Raw genomic sequence first — 17,719 nt, forward strand, 5'->3', positions numbered from 1 at the left:
AGTGTATATATATATATATATATATATATATATACACATATATACAGTATATACAGAGTGTGTGTGCTGTTCACTTGCAGAACATAGCATATCTCCCCTCCACTTTACTTTCTGACTCTCTGTGAAGTGGACGCACATGTGCAGTGTACAGTTAAAGGGAAAAATGGCTGCTCTGAGCACAAACACTAAACGTGGCCATTAATCTTTACACTTTTGCATTTGTTTTAAAGGTGCAATTATCCTTTCAATTGCTATTGAATTTCAGTGATACTGTACATTGGAGCCGATTTTTCAATGAAGTAGAGAAAATTAAATTAGCAAAATTGAATATGTGTTCACTTTATTCATCCAATCATGTATAGGTAACTTTGTGTCTTTTAAAATACCTCTGCACATGACTTGGTACTGAAAGTGAACACAGCTTCACTTTGCTAAGTTAGCATTCTCTTTCTTTCGAAAGTCAACCACATTGTTTCAAGATGTTTAATGCTCTAAAATCTATCGCCTGTGAAATGATTGCCCTAAAATAAATCTGAAATCTGACATGGCATTTAAATAGTGCCAGCTGTACTGATTTATCTAGTAGAATCGTAAGGTCTTCTAAGCCTCGATGTACATATTCAATACTATAGTGAACCTACTATATCATTGTATGCTCATTCCAGGGCTTAACTCTGGTGCTTTCAGCTTCACCTCCCCAAAGATAAGGCTATGTAACACACCAATTCTTATGTTTCCATTATTTACATAAAGCATGCAAGGTTTTCTAATCCCACTAGAGAACTGTTGGTGGAATAAGTATTTATTTAAATAGTAAACAGAGTTTATAGGTTTTAGGTGAAAAATAAAATGGTGGTATTATTTTATGAGAGCATTTTTATAGAGCTTTAAGACAGAGGCTTCAATAGAGGCCTCACTCAAAACAAAAGGTTTTTTTGGGATGTTTTCATTCAAAATGCAAATAGAATGCATGGAATCCTGTCTCCAACATGAAGGGTATAATTACTGTTACCCTGCAAGTACACTAGATACAAAAAATGTTTAATTACTTGAATTGCTTATGAATTGTGCTTAAATTAAACTTGTATGGAGTGAAATACAGAGGTGGCCTTTGCTACGCTTCTTCTGAAAATTCTAGTTGCCAGGTCCTCCTTAACGTCTATCTTTTCTGAGCCATTGGGGTTGCCAGAGCCATGCCCAGTGCAGGTGATGACCAAGGTAGGGTTGCCTGTTTGTGTGTGCGCGCACACACGCAGACAGCTTAGTAATTTGGAGCCTATTGAAAGTGCAGGGTCAGTGCCAATGAATAAAAGTCTCTGCCAGGCCACTGAGTTTGTCACACAGGCAGGCACAGTGGCTGACAGCGCTGTGCTCAAACACTGAGCCTGCACTTTTAAGAGGTTCTGCCTCACTAGAGAGGATCAGTAATGCTGAGCCTGGGATTTTATCAAGCTCAGCGTTACTGAGATGCATTGAGGATAGAGTGTCAGGAGTGGAGACTCTGGCCTCAGTACTTTGCCCCACCCTGCCTCTTTGAGTCCTCAATCAGCCTAACTAGTGACATAGCTCTGGAAGTTAATTCACTAAAGGTGTAAAGACTGTTCCCTTTGCTAAGTGGATTATCACTTTGATTGCTTACTCAGCTTAGTGAATAAGTTGAAGCTGTGTTCATGTCATTCATAAAGCAATGTACCAACAAAAATTCTGGTTTTCCCTTGCACATGATTGAGCATGAAAAGTGAACACGGCTTCTAGTAACACTTCCCCTTATCTACTATATTATGTGAAAAAATACTTTGAAAAAGGGAATAATCAGATTGATCAATGCAAAGTCTATACTCTTTTAGTAAATCAAACCCATTAACAAGTAGCTGAATAAATCAGGGGAAATCAGAAATCCTGATCTGTGAACCCATTCCAGGTCAGTGACTTAGGGATCATTAAATCCTTTCTATAACATAACAGCCATGCAACTGGCATATGGCAAAGAATAGTTCATTAATGGTACCCTGTATATCTTGTCAGGTGTCTTTTAAGGAATGTGTGGACATTAGCTCAAAGCTTATAATTTTTGGCTAATGGAAATTATATATTTTCTGTAGGATACCAGCAGACATTGCTTTCCAAGACTTGTTTGTAAGGAAATTAATTGGCCATTTTGTAAAACTTTGATCACTTCTATTTCCATATGGACCTTCTTGTCATAATAGCTGAGTTCCAGCACATGCTTTTTTTTACAGAGGAATGGAAGGGGCATGTTTGATCAGATCTGTTACTAGTACTGATTACTGAATGCACAGGGTCTAGGTCTGGTGCCTATTGGAATGCACTCTAATATTTAGACTCCCTGTGCAACTTCTGTAAGAGGAAGTGGGGTTATGACTACGAAGACTGTTAGGAAAATGTCTCTTTGTCTACATATCAATTTCTGTGACTCATTGGGGCTTTAATTTATACAATACATGTTCATGGACCCAGCAAATTGCATAAAAGCTTGAGGATGACAGATTGTGCCAGCATATACTAATGCTCTTCTACAATATGTACAATACGGTTCATATACAGTCAGGGCCGGATTTCCCACAAGGCCAACCAAGGCCCGGCCTTGGGGCAGCAGTGAGTAGAGGGGCAGCAGGGGTGTGGAAGTCCTATCTCCCGATGCCCAGGACATGCAGTTCCGGGCGCCAAGCGGGTAGTTGTTTTCTACATTTAGCCCTGCTTTTGGCAAGCAGAGCTAAATGTACAGCGGGGAAGCCGCTGCTTGTTTTGTACAGGTGATCTCGGCGATTTCGCCGAGATCACTTGTATGCAGCCTGCAAGTCTGCCATTCTCCATAGGGGTGGGGGCATGGTTGGCGGGTAGGGGGGCGCATTGAGGAACCTGGCCTTGGGGCAGCAGAGAGAGTAAATCCGGCCCTGTATACAGTACTGTCTATGATGGCTTTCAGAATAGGTACTCTCTTCCTATATATTAGGCTTAGTTAGAATCAGCTCAAAAGAAGCTGGAAGCAATTTTGTGGAGCTAAGAATATAATTATAATAATATTGATTGAAGATTGCTGCAATCAGTTCACTCACACCTTTCCCCACTAACTTGCCTTACTTTAATATTATGGTCCTTTGTTAAGTTTATCTTATTTGATCCTGGAAATCCCAATTGCCTTAGTTTGTAGTTGCGATTCTCAGTTCAGACCATTGGTGACCATTAACAGATCATGTTTTCCAGATCCACTTCAGACTCAACTGAAAAAAGGAATGCATTTTCTTTAAGTGTCTACTAATTTACATAGCTAAGGTTCTTCCAAGAAACAAGGAAACATGATGTGTTGGCAACTATTGAGGCCTAGCGCTCAGAAAACTGGTCTGTAGCAATGAAGTCAAAAAGCAATAATGAAGAGAAATATAGATATAGAGCAAAAGATGGTCTGTAATTTTACACTGTTGACAGAAGTATTTGTACCTTGACCAATAGACAAATAATGAAAACAGGTGCAATTATATTTTTAAATCATTATTTCTTAAGATATACATACCTACTGATGGTTGAAGGCCTGTAACCGACTTATGTTTAACTAATAATAAACATAATTTCGATGGATGGAAAACACTAATCCTTTGTGCAATTTGTAGGTATGGTTTCAGAACCGGAGAGCAAAATGCAGAAAACAAGAAAACCAAATGCATAAAGGTGGGTATGGTGAGTAACAATCAAATATTCTCCTTCCCCAGATACACCCACCCAAACAACCATCCCTTTTCTGAGCCTTCACTCAAAAACAGCCTTCTTCCACTTTTACATTAGAGTAACTTTTTTTTAGCAATTGGCAGCAATTACCACTCCTGAACAACTGTTACTTAACCAACCCTTAACAGTGCACAGAAACATGTACAGAAACCCGGAGGAGACAATTTTTTTTGGCTTCACTACACAATCGGGCTGATTTACAAAAACTGAAGCAAAAAGAAGTGGATCTTAAATGGAGCAGTGGTACATAGCAACTAATCAGGTTTATTCAGTTTGGTACTGTATGCCTGCTCAGTTTGGAGAAAATAGCTGAACAAAACATTTTCATTTTTTTATTGATGCATAGTACTGACTTTTAGGTTAATTGAAAACCCTAGAAATTAAATAAGTCAGACAAACAATAGAATTAAAAGGCAAAAAACTGCATCTGTACAAATATTTCCTCAGCTGTCACTTTCCCGTTGTGGGACGTAGGCAAACCCCACCCTTTTTCCCACAGTGCAATGAGCCTGAGCAGCTTGTCACCAGGCCCGAGTATTGTCTTTTAAGACAATTGAAAAGCTCCCTAACTTAGCCGAGCGGCTCAGTTGAGCCGAACGCATATGCCTCGGCTCAGCTGAGCCGCGCTGAAAGCCATTGGCTGGCTGATAGCCTGCTTCTGACAGCTGGGCGGAGCCAGCCGTGATCTTACGGCTGGCTCCGGTCACTTGCAGAGAGATCAGCGTCCCTGGTTACCAGCTAACCAGGGACACTGAACATATGCACGTATGGGTAATGTATGTATGAGCTCTTATATTTTTGCTTTTTTTATTTTTTATTACTTTACTTTTTTACAATGTTTTATTTGTTTCAAAATGGAGAAGGCATGGGACCCTGTCACAGTGCCTTGGCTCTTTGAATGACCCAGGGAGCAATCAGGTGATCAACTTTTATGCCTTTTTACTCTTCACTGCCCATGAGCTATAGAACATGCTCCAGTTTAGCCTCTTCCACAAAATCTTTTCTGAATAGGCCCATCCTAGGAAACTATTGAATAGATTCTGAGGACTCCCCTGAGCATCTGAAGATGAGAATGGGGACTGATAATCCTCCTCAACTCCTTACCTGGCTCCTTATGGAAGGGATCTGATTCTGAACATGCCCAGTGCTGAGCACTGTAGGGTAATTTAACACAGAAGCTAATGGTCAGTGAGCTACTTGTTAGAGCTTTTGCCCCATCCAGAGAATCTTCAATTCTGCTTCTTCTGGAGGAATATGGGAATATGACATAGCTTAGAAGACAAAGACATGCAATGAAAAACTAATCACTAAAATGAAGTAATATATGTAACTGGCTGGTAAAAGTAACACTTTTACTCCAGTTTTTTTTTACAATTAGCCCTACATATTTCACCTCTTGTTTATCAAGTCAAACCTGACATGAGGAATCCCCATAGAGTAACCTGTGTAATCTATGGGTCTATTATAACAAAGTAAAGCCACCATATGGGCCTCCTTCATCTTCCTGTTATATTGTTAACCTTACACTTTGGTTTGGTAGTAACTTGTGCTAAAATTAACACATCCTAAAATACTTGTATCTCTATTAGATTTTTTGCATACATCATTTGTGATCTGTCCTATTTGCCCAAAGCAGTGAGGTAAATGCCATTATATTTGTTAGGCAGAAAATACTCCCTGTCCACCCCCCTGATCCTGGTTTCACCTGATTACTAAGTTCTTGAGTTCCCTATTTTGGATTAATTTACATCTACCTGCCATTTTCCTATCGCATGAGAGCACCCCATTGTCAGATAAAGGTGATTTATTTGGACAGAAGGGAGGCTAGTGAGGGAATATGATGGTGGAGGCAGTTCCCCAATGTCTGGAAATGCAAGTCCTTAACAATAAGGGAAATCAGGATCAGGGCAGTGCCCAAAAGAGGCTTTTCTGGCTACCAAAGGTAACCAATAATTTTTTTTAAGTTTAAATGGGCTGCCAGTTTCACTACAAATTGTGTAATAATGGTTTATATGGCAACATAAGCTAAAATTGCATTGACATATATGGAACATTGTTACACGTTTACCTGATCACAGTTTGCCAAACCCATTATATGTTTACAGCACTGCAGACTCTTAATGTAATTGTTTTTAAAATAAATATGGCTTGGGCATATAATCAATCGAAAATACTGTCAAAAGCATAAGCACATGACAGAATTGGTAAATTTCCTGGGTAAGAATGGCTGATTAATACTAATTATTTATTCCTAAAAGATGTCCTAAAAGACCTGTCCTTTTGGCTCAGAAAAGGGATTTCCCCTACTAGTCCAATACAAATGTACACTGAACACTGACATATATTCCTTTTCCAGGTGTGATTCTGGGAACAGCAAGTCATTTAGAAACATGTAGGGTTGCGCCATACGTGAACATGGGAGCACTGAGGATGCCTTTCCAACAGGTAGTGCATTTATTATTTGCATTTGCCAATGGAAAATATGTGGGTGTGAGTATAATGCTCAGTAGCAAATGTATATTCAAAAATGTTTTTTTCCCCAACTTTTAGATAAAAATTATAATGAGTAAGGATCAAAGAGATGCTACCCAATCAGATCATCTGGCACAAATAACATGATAGCTAACATTTGATTGATATGGGCACCTGGACTGCTTTTTCTTGCAGCTATTTTTTAATAGATGTTGTAAATGCAGTACAAGTTTTCTAACTTGTGCCATGTCCTCATGTAAGATAATTACAGCTTAACACAGTTGTAACATTTGTAACAATCCTAGACAGGAGGTCAGCACAGTTGTTCATACAGAAGAATGTAAATGTGATATGTCTCTGCATTACATTGTCAATTGTATTCAGGCATTGTTCTACAGATGATTTTATGGTTACCTTTACTGCCAGTTAGCTTGGCATGTTTATGTTGGTTAATTTTAGACTGCTCTCTAAAAGCCAGTTGGATCAGATGGCAATTCTTATCAAGTAAAAATAATAAAAATAAATAAAATAATTAAGTTCATTCACTTTCCTTTATTCAGGAAATATATATTTTTTTTACCACTTTAATGGTGCCAGAGTGTTTTAGTTTTGGAGAGTTCTGCTCCATTTAAGTTTTTTTAGGTCTACCCCAATATAATGCATCTCTTATTTCAGGACAGATCAGGCTTTAACTTCTTCATGACCGAAGCCTTTTTTTTTGTTTTCTGGACCCATGTTATAATCCACACTTTAGGCCTGAAAATTATATATTTTCTGAAAGACAAGACCCTGTAGAATACAATGGTGGCAGTTGCAAATTTTTATGTTGCACGGTATTATCACATTTTATTATCAAACCCATAAATTTAGTGCAAAATGCAAAGTTAAATTTAGGGGTCTATTCACTAAGCTGCAGTAGGCAGCCGAGTGAAAGACCGACCTGAAGTGAAGTGAGCCGAACGCTGTTCAGCTATTCACTTCAGGCTGGTAAGGCTGATTTCAGCCTTATATCGGCTGAAATCAGACGTACATCGGGTGGCTTCACGTGGCTTTGGGTCGGCCGAACATGCTCAGCAGTGCAGGAGGAGTTTGAAGTGCAGGAGGAGTTCGACTCAGCCGATCCAACATTTGGATCGGCTAAGCCGAACCTCCAGCAGGCTACTCGCTGCTGTTCAGTCTATTCTTATAGATGCCGAACAGCAGTGACTGAATAGCCGAATGCCGCCGGCATTAGTGTCAGAATATAAAAAAAATAATAATTTTTGCCCATTGGAATGCATTGCTAGATTCCTATTGGCTATTTCCATTTGCAATAGCCAATAGTAAACTAGCATTGCACCCGCCCTCTTCTGCAGTTCTCCATCAGCAGAGGGCAGGTGCAATGCTAGTTTACTATTGGCTATTGCAAATTGAAATAGCCAATAGGAATCTAGCAATGCAAATTATTATAATTTTTTTCTATTCTGACACGGTTCCGTGTCAAAATAAAGACAAAAAAAAGAAAAAGCAGTGTTTCTCTCCTGGGCGGCCAGGAGCAGGAGACTCCCGGAGCGCCCGGGAGAGTTTGCTGTCTGGAGATCAGTGTCCCTGGTTAGCTGGTAACCAGGGACGCTGATCTCTCTGCAAGTGACCGGAGCCAGCCGTAAGATCACGGCTGGCTCCGCCCAGCTGCCAGAAGCAGGCTGTCGGCCAGCTTCTGCTTTCAGCGGGGCTCAGCCGAGGCATATGAATTAAAATGAGTAAACAGATAATCAACATGCCCAGGATAAAAATTGTGCGCATCTGTGAAACGGTGACAAAATTCAGTACCCCAAAAAGTCCATAGACAGCGCTTTAAAAGCCCCTACAGGTCATCAGTTTTGAGATACACATAAATATTGGCCCTAGAATGATTGCTCTAACTCTGATGTGCACAGTGATACCCAATATGTATATCACGATCGTCGTTTTCATACGTATGCACACCCGACACGTGTTTACGTTATGACGTGCGTGCTCGTGGGGGCGGGGAACTTTAAAAATGTTTTTATTATTTTTACATTCTTTTTATTTGATACTATTTTAAAAAACTGTTATTTGTAATTTTTTTTACTTTACTTTAATTGCTATCACATGGGGGGCTTATAAGCCCCCCATGTGATAGCAGATGGTGATGACAGGTACTCTTTAGGGTGATGCTGGGGGTCCAAAAGACCCCTAGTTTCACCTTTACACTCTAAATAAGCTATTGAAGTGCAGATCACGCTTCAATAGCTTATAGCTGGGCTTCAGGAGCCCAGCAATGACAGCTATGGGACCGGAACTGATGCAATACGCGTCGCTCCTGGCCCCATAGTACGGGGGAGGAAATCTGTGAATGGCCATTCACCGATCTCCTCCCAAGCTTCCCACTGACACCCAAGAAGCCAATCCCAGGCTTTTGGAGGGGCAGCAGAGCTTACTGGCCTGGAGAAGCGATCTGGCGACAGCTGAGTCACCAGAATCGCTTCTATTGTAAAGTCTACAGCTAAAGCCGCCGGGAGTCTGTTTAAATGGGCACGGTGCAAGTGACGTACTACGGACATCACTGGTCACTAAGGGATTAATTTGGTAGCAGATATAGATATATACATTTTAATTTCCTATGTTTTATTTAGGAAGAAATGTGACAGTTACAGCCTTTTGACTACAAGTATATCATATAACTGTGATTTTTATGTAACATAGAAATATGGCAAAAAACAAATAATGTTTTTTCTTTTAATTTAGGAGCACTTTTATCCCTTTCAGCATTATATTGTGACATTTATAGGAAAAAAATAAATGTGCAACTTAGAGTTTGGACAGAAATTAGCACAGCGGAAACATTTTCATAGGTTTGTGAGCTCTTACATTCTCATTGCCATTGTGCCTGTTTATGTTTCACAGTTGGCACTTAGAAAGTAGTGAAATTGTCATTCATAGCATCCATTGTGTTTGTTTGAATCTAAGGATTAATAGGGAGGGAATGTTTTTGTATTTTATTGCTTTATAATTTTTTTTATATTGATATATATTCTTGTTTTCTCCATGGGGGTTTGGAAGCCGGTGAGGAAAGACTTAGGGGTCTATACACTCAGCTGCCGTGGGCAGCTGAGTGAATAACCGATCCGAAGTGAGCCGAATGCTGTTCGGCTATTCACTTCAGGCTTGTACGGTTAATGTAAGCCGCATATCGGCTGAAATCAGCCGTACATCGGCTTACTTCGTGTTGCTTCGGGTCGGCCGAACAAGCTCAGCAGAAGTAGTTCAACTCAGCCAATCCATTCGGCATTCGGCTCGGCTATTCTGCTCGGTACCTCTGTGGTACCGAGCAGAATAGAAAAATAGGTAAAAAAAGTAGAAAACAAAATGGAAAACGATTGGGCGGAGCTAGCAGTGACAGCTAGCAACCGTCAGAATGAAAAAAAAAAACACCATAGGAATGCATAGCTAGATTCCTATTGGCTATTTCACTTTGCAATAGCCAATAGCAAACTAGCTACTGCACCTGCCCTCTGCTGCTGTCAATCACTAAAAGGGGACCTGATGGAGAACTTCAGGTCCCCTCTGCTGATTGACAGCAGCAGTGGGCGGGTGCAATAGCTAGTTTGCTATTGGCTATTGCAATTTGAAATAGCCAATAGCAATCTAGCTATGCATTCCTATGGTGTTTTTTTTTTAAAATTCTGATGGCAGCCAACGGCTCCGATGTCAGAACAAAAAAGACCACAGGGCAGGCAAAGATTTACTCTGCTCCATAGAGCAGAGTAAAACTTTCCCGGAGAAAGTGTTTCTCTCCGGGGGGCTGGGAGCCGCTATCTAACGACTCCCAGAGTGTCCGGCAGAGTTGGGCTGTCTGGAGATCAGCGTCCCTGGTTACCTGGTAACCAGGGATGCTGATCTGTCTGTTCAAGTGGCCGGAGCAGCCGTGTGATGACGGCTGGCTCCGCCCAGTAGTCAGTAGCAGGCTGTTTGGCCAGCTTCGGCTTTCACCCCTAAGCCAACTTTGGGAGCTGTACGAGCTATAGTGAGTAGCCCCTACAGCAGCCCTTCAGTTCTACTGAACCGAAGGGGTCCTGGGGCCGAAGCTAGTCGAAGGATCAGCCAAAGCTACGGCTAGATCCTTCGGCAGCTTAGTGAATAGACCCCTTAATCCAGCCTCTCCCCCATGGACCTATGCAGCAAAAGATCACTTATAACAGTGATCTATTTTACAACTATTATTGTAGTGAACTGAAGCTGTCAGGGTAGGCAAGGCAGCTCTGCCCTATTCAAAGATGGTGGTGTAAGTTCACAGGAAGTTCTGATGACAACACAGGCTACAGTGCTTGCACTTGAAAACAATAAAAAAAATGTGTTGCAATGTGCTACTCCAGAGTACTCTTTCTGAATGCTCTGTAGCAGGATTGCAGGCCCAGAAGCTGATCAGTTCCACTATTAGCCCTCTCCAGGACCCACAAGGGCCGATAAGACCAGATGCCTTTTTAAGATGGCACTTTGACAAACAAATGACATCTGAGGCTCAAGTGATTAATATTTTAAAACAATTATAAATGTACATTTTAAACTCTGTCTGTATTTTAAGGTATTAATGGGGCAGCCATTTGAATCCAATTTTAGCAATGTATGCAGGACTGTCTTATGATCTATAATAGAATTTTTTTTACTTTCTGGATAAATAGTGTATCCTTTACTGCATCAGGTTTTTGTTGAGCAGGTACCGGTACTGTAGTAACATGTCAATATCTACTTGAAAGTAAATTAGTATTCAACAAAAATTACAGAAGAAAGAAAACATCAAAAAGATAAGTGTACATGTGCAGTGAGGAAAGGGAAGTAAGGACTTAGAAAGAAGTAAACAAAAAGAAAAAAAGTTTAGAAATATACCTAATAGCATATTATTTGATACATCCTTTGTTTTTGTTGTGCTTTGGTTTTAAATCAGAGTGACCAATCTAATTTTATCTAATTTAGTAAGGAATAGCGCAGTCTTTGTGTTATATTGTTCTATAGCATCCCTGAAGTGATCTTTTGTCTCTCTCTCTCTGTAGGACTATGGTAGCTCAAGGTGTTGTGTTCTATCACATGTTTAGATTTACTTAATAAGTAAACAAGTTTTTAACTGATCTTCATAGGGTGTTCATTTATTTACAATTGCAAGTTTTACATACATCTCCCTGCCATCACTTAAATAGATCTTACTGCCATTACCATGCAAAGCTACTAACAGGGCTATCCAAAAAAAGTAAACAGATCTGAAATGAAGGAATCCAGGGCATCCGTGGTCCCTTGTTCAATTCAAACAACCAATCAGTTGTGAGATATTAAAAAATACTTGCTCATAGCTGAATATTTAATGCAAGAACAAGTTCAATAAGCTAGTATTAGCAGTTATAAAACAATAATCTATAATAAAAATAGTAATCATATATGTTTCATACATTTTAATTTTAGATCTAAATTGTACTGTAGAACACTTGTTATCATAACAACGTGTTGATATGTTCATATAGTGTTCCAAATGACACTGCAGTTAATTTATATACATTGTATTTGACCCAACCAATTGTGAGATATAAAATTAGTTGCATTTAGCTGAATGTTTAATGCAAGGACAAGTTCAATAAACTAGTCTTAGCAGTTGAACACTTGACATTACAAGACATGTTGGTAAGGTAATTTATATATTGTTCATTCAAATACAGTGTATTTGAACATAGAGAAAGAAAAAGCATCTGAGGAATTATTAGCTAGTATCAGTGTTTCCTTTTCTGTGAATTTGTGTTGGAAACACATTAATAATCCAAATAAAATGTATGAACCTTCAACTTTTAATGCTCATTGAGACCTTCTGAAAATGCAGTGGACTAGGGATAATAAATAACTTTTGTTTTGACCAGTGGCTGCATCAGCACCTCCTTTATCACTTTTTCCATTATAATTTTCGATCTGAATTTATTTACATTTGACTTTTTATTACACTTTTAAAGATGTGCCATATGGGTGTTAATTTGTTCCTACAGTTTGAGAACAATTTGATATTGTGTTTTTTGTGGCAAGACTACAGTCCAAGTTATATTAGTTTCCAGGTGTGAATTGTCAAAATTTTTGATGATGTGGGGAAAAACATTTAAACCAGTCTAGGTGTAAGTGCTACTGTGTGGTAACCAAGTGCTTCCTAAAAAAATGGCTCATATTTATTAATGAACTTTTCAGAAAAACAAAAATGGCAAATACTGTGTATATCATGCTTATGAAAGCTGTTTTTGACTTTCTGTAAAACAGATAAGTACAGTCGCTCATTTTCACAATACAGTGGGGACTTTATGAGATGGTTGGCCACCTAAAGTTGTATTGACTAACTGATGTTTGTATGGAGAAAGTGGCAAACTTCGAGCATACATGTGGTTGCTGGACAGATGTCCAAAACAAATGTTTTCAGTCAAATTAATTTTTTGTTGGCCATTTCAGCTAGATTTTTATGGTAGAAAATGAAGACAAACATCAGTACCTTATAACAAATTTACACTGTGCCACACAGAACTAAGAACGAGCTGAAAACATTTAATTTTCTCTGCTGGTGATGATAGGCAGTCTTCTAATGGACTGAATATATTAGTGATATTGGTGGGCTAGAGCAAAGATATGTCACATTCATTTCTAGCTTCTTCTTATGCTATGTTTTTTTACCATTTAGTTACTGCAAATGTATAATGTAATCTCTCCTTAGCTAATCAATTGTAACTTTTTATATAATTATTTTAGTAGACAGTATATGAGCCATATAATCTATAAAACGTAAAAGTAGAAAAAAAAACAAATTCTCTTCTGCTGTTACACTCCTCTTTTACAGCATTCCTCCAATTAATATGCAATTTTGTTTCAGAATAGTTCAGGACCATGAGCAATTTTAAGTAAGAATGTTGTGACTATGGCAGGCATGCAGTCATTAGGGTTGATTTTTCACTAAGCTCAGGGGAGCTGTATTCAGTTTAATCATCTAATCATTTATCAATATATATCCTACTTTGTGGAACGCTGCACTATTTTGTACTTTCCTTGTGATTATTTGTATAGAAAATATTAAAAGGTGGCTGCATGTAGACCATGAGCAAGCTTTACTCACTGGGCCTGAATTACTAAGCTCAGAGGCTCTCTAGCAGACATTTGGGCTGATTTACTAAAGAGTCAAGAATATTCACTAAACAATTATGTAAATATTTACTTTAATGAACCTTTTCACAGAACTGGGTAATTAAAAATTGTATTCACACAATTTTATCAGCAAAGATTCTCAACACCTTTAGTATATCAGCCTCAATGTCTTGTTTAGCTCCAATAGCTTGTGTGTATGATACATTGCACACATTCACATGGCTCATTGACTTAAAACAAATTTTTAATCCAACTCTTGAATGTTACCTATTTTTTACTCAGTTGAGTAAGAGTTCCATTGTGGATTGCTTTGGTTAGCCTCCCCACCTTATAAATTCCATATGTAATACATTAAATTAACTAGCCTGTTCACCACCATTGTGTTTGTTGACATCATATACTCCTACAAATTGTAAGGTGTATTTAAGGTTGTATGGCTGTTCATGGTGGGTGTTCAAATGTATGCATATCAGCTGGTAAAGCTGCATAGTTTCATGCACTTTGATTGAGATGGCCGCACACATATTTTGTGTTATGTGCAAGTGTGTATGCAGAATGGCATTATGAATACTGATGAGCTCTGAGGTTACTATAACTTTTATGGTTTAGTTGGGGTTTACTATGATTACACAATGGAGTAGAGTATATATAAAACATATTCCTCCTTGATAGTATAAGTAGAATAGATGTTAACTGATGTTAACGTATATAGAAAATTATTGTATTACATGAACGGTTGTAAGGACCAGAGCATGCAAGGGTCCATTTACCTCTTTGTGCATTAGTGTGTGTTGAGACACATTGCAGCATGCTACATTAGGCAGCTTATTCAAAATGAATGGACTGCAACGCATGAAAAGCTAGTGCTTGCTAATTTTTTTGCAGTGCACCACATTGCGCATCGTGGTACATTGCAGTGTAAGTTTGTTGGGTTGCCACTCAAAATTAATTAAACAATGCAACACATCAATGCATGTATGGTGCACTACCACGCGATGTGGTAACATGCACTTTACCAAAATGTGCTTGTGTGAATAGGCCCTAAATCTGAGATATTGATATTTATTTGTATTCTAACTAATCCAACAAACACAAGAATAAGCATACAACATTCCAAATGATTAGGAAAAAAAAAAAACTACATAGAGGTGAATAGCCGAACAGCGTTCGGCTCACTTCACTTCGGGTCGGTTATTCACACGGCTGCCCTCGTCAGCTTTGGGAATAACCCTGTTAGTGTTCCCATTGGAAGATTTCCCCTCTATTCCTGTTCTTGGGGACAAATCAAAATTTTTGATTTTTCTTCACTTTTAGTTTTGATGACAATGGCTGTCAGCCCACATAGTTGGGGATCCCTTTGGGATCACAAACAACAATATTAACCTCATATAGGTTCTACACTTTCCCTACTCTAGCAAAAACAAAAATAATCGAAGCTTATTCTAATATATCTAAAGCCAAAACTTTGGGGATTTTGTTGCTCTCTGGGTCCTATTGTAGCGATTTTCCTTCACTTCCTGTCCTAGAGATATAAAAGGACGTAGCCAAAGTGAGGGAAAATCCATTTTCATCCGTTAACATAAGAACATGTGTCCTGATTGTTACATGTCGCCTTTATTTCTATTCCAGAATCAACAATCACATTGAATTTCCCATTGATTCTGTCCTGGTAACAATGGCAAGCAGGACAAATATAGTGGATGCATGTCCCTAGCTAGGACATAGCAATAAATACCTGACAGAAGATCTAACCCTTCTATCCAACATTCTATCCAAAACTTAAAAGAAATCTTTGCTTTAGGTACACTGGATCTTAAATATCCAGTAAAAATGTAAATTTTCAAAAAATTACTATTTGCACAGGTTTACACTGGGGACAGGCTTGGGCTTGCTGATTGGTTTCTCAGCGAATGAGCACCGTCTTCTGGCAGGAAAGGGAAATGTTGCCCATTCTTCTAATGCCTAAAAGGTCAGGTTTTCGGGATGCTCTGTTATGGAGGTAACAAACTAAAATTAAATACATTATTGAGTCTTCTATTGAAAACTACCTATCTTTTGTAATTTGTGTGGCCATTAAAATGTTTCTTTAGGTCTCTTCCTAAAATTCAGGCATTCATTTGCAGGTGGATATTTCTTGATTGCATAGAGCATATGTAAACATTTTTTATTTTAGGATGGGATTTTTATTTATTTTTGTTATTTGTTAGGATCAATCAGTAAAGAATGTCAAGGTCTGGAGTAAAATTTATACCCAAAGTGGTTGCTTACTAAGGTCTTCCCACCTTTTCACACATGTGTTCACTTCCATTTTCATCTGTACACTTCAAAAGCCTTCCATTTGTTGGACGTTGAGGGATGGCAGGGGTCAGTTTAAATCATCTGTTCTGTATGTTGAAAATAGCAGTCTCAGGGCTGCTAGAGCACTCAAAGCTGCTTGGCCTTTTTCATTGCAAAGCAGTTCTAGCCTAGAAAACTTACAGGGTTGTTCACAAAAGGGTGAAGAGTTTGGAGAAGGCAGGAGAAGAGAACAATCTATGCAAAAATAGTCGATTTGGAAAGATTCTCAAATTCAGCTCACTTTCCTGCTCAGCTTAGTTGTCCTAGATTGTTCACTTCTCCTGTCTTCTCCAAACTCTTCACCCTTCTGTGAATAACCCTGTAAGTGAAATACTGGAGCATCATCACTCTGAAAAAGGTCCTTGTCTGCCGGTAAAATAGCTGAGCCTTACTGTCGGCATGTTCAAGGTTTTAGGCTGGGTTCAAGCCTACGCGTATCGAATATGCGGGTTTGTCGCGTGTTTCTACCGCGATTTGCGGTAAAAAACGCGCGACAAACACGCGTTTCCGAGGGATACTTGGTTGTATCCCAATGGAAACGTGCGACAAAAACGCCCCAAAGAAGCTCCTGTACTTCTTTGGGCGTAGGATGTTTTGTGGCGCGTTCATACAGCCTGTAATATGCCCAGGTGTGAACCATACCCATAGGAAATAATGGGATTTTAGTGTTTGAGCTTTTTGCAGAGCGTTCGAACGCGCTACAAAACGCCCAGGTGTGAACCAGGTCTTAGGTTTATCACTGAAAGTGGAAAACCCTTTAGAGGCATACTATAGTTTATTTCTAGTAAATACAATCTTTGAGGTAAATTTAATAAATGAGTACATTAAAAATACAATAATTATATCCAATAAAAAATCATGTTTTGTTTACATTTCCTTGTAAATGAATGGGCATTCTTTGCAAAGTAAATTTTTATCACATTTACTAAGCTAAGTGACATGCTCTACTCCTTCAGTGAATTAGGGTCATAGTAACAGTTGAGAGCCATAATACAGGTGCTTATTTAACATTTGAAAATCTGTAAAATATTATGTAGGTAGCTTTATCTATGACCAATACTGATGAGAAAAAACTTTGAAAAACAAAGCAAAGCTTTTTTTTAAAAGTACATTTCAGTTTCATAGTGTATATACTAACCTTAAGGATTTCCTGTCCTGTTTGTAAGATATGGTCCATGTGCTTTCTTAGTGCTAATTTATGCTCTTTTGCATTTTAAAATTTGCACTCGGCTGCCTTCTGCTTCATTAAATTGTCAGAGTCATAAGAGCTGGATATATTAGTATGAAATCCACAACTGTACAAATGCTTCATTCATGTCTCATATATGTTTCCAATTATATTTATAAATCACCTCTCAAACTGTATATACAGCATATTCAGAGAATAACATTTGTTTAGTATGTACAGTAAACACATTTTCACTTAGCTGTGGGCACCATATTTCTATTTATATAGTTATTCATAATATTCCGATCTGGGCAGATTTTAGGAAAGTATACTGGACAATATTCATCTTACTAAAATGACAGAAAGTATAAAATGTCATCAAGGCTATTCTCAAAACTTAATTTGGATGCATTTCTCGTGTTTTTAGAAATCACTATAAAACTAATAGCAGGTCACCACTTTAGTACAAAACTTCCTCTACATAGCTGTTTTATATAAGTAGTATGTGTTCTTAATTCGGTAGCTAATAGTAGTTGCCAAAGCCTTATTCACAATGTTATTTCTTTGAAAAAATGTACTAAATCATTTCTTTTGATTGTATATTTCATTAGCCGTAATACAATGAGAATATCTTTACTAAAAATAAACACCTTAAAATATAATAGTAGAGTATTCACAAGGCACATTTTTCTGCAGCTGACAACTCTTTGATTAGTTGTTGCTAAAATAAATGAAAAAGAACAATCACCTGTAAATTTTAGAGTTCCAATAGGTATTTGAAAAGTGTATGCTGGTGTAATAACTACATAAAAGTTACATTAGGTTAACAGTAGTGACAGAAGT

At 38.3% G+C, this 17,719-nt stretch overlaps 1 protein-coding gene across 2 annotated transcripts in view; it reads left to right on the forward strand.

The window, feature by feature from the left end:
• The window catches only part of SHOX (short stature homeobox), a 41,212-nt gene that overhangs the window by 12,979 nt on the left and 10,514 nt on the right, over positions 1 to 17,719 (forward strand). Inside the window, exons 3-4 of one of the 2 annotated variants that reach the window (XM_018568728.1) lie at positions 3,630 to 3,696; positions 6,101 to 6,189. In XM_018568728.1, the coding sequence (XP_018424230.1) occupies positions 3,630 to 3,696; positions 6,101 to 6,189 (156 nt within the window). The remainder of the gene's footprint in view (positions 1 to 3,629; positions 3,697 to 6,100; positions 6,190 to 17,719) is intronic. The other variant, XM_018568729.1, reaches the window with a different exon arrangement.

The sequence above is a fragment of the Nanorana parkeri genome, unplaced genomic scaffold, assembly GCF_000935625.1.
Source record: "Nanorana parkeri isolate BGI_ZX_2015 unplaced genomic scaffold, ASM93562v1 scaffold1236, whole genome shotgun sequence".
Taxonomy (NCBI): Eukaryota; Metazoa; Chordata; class Amphibia; order Anura; family Dicroglossidae; genus Nanorana; species Nanorana parkeri.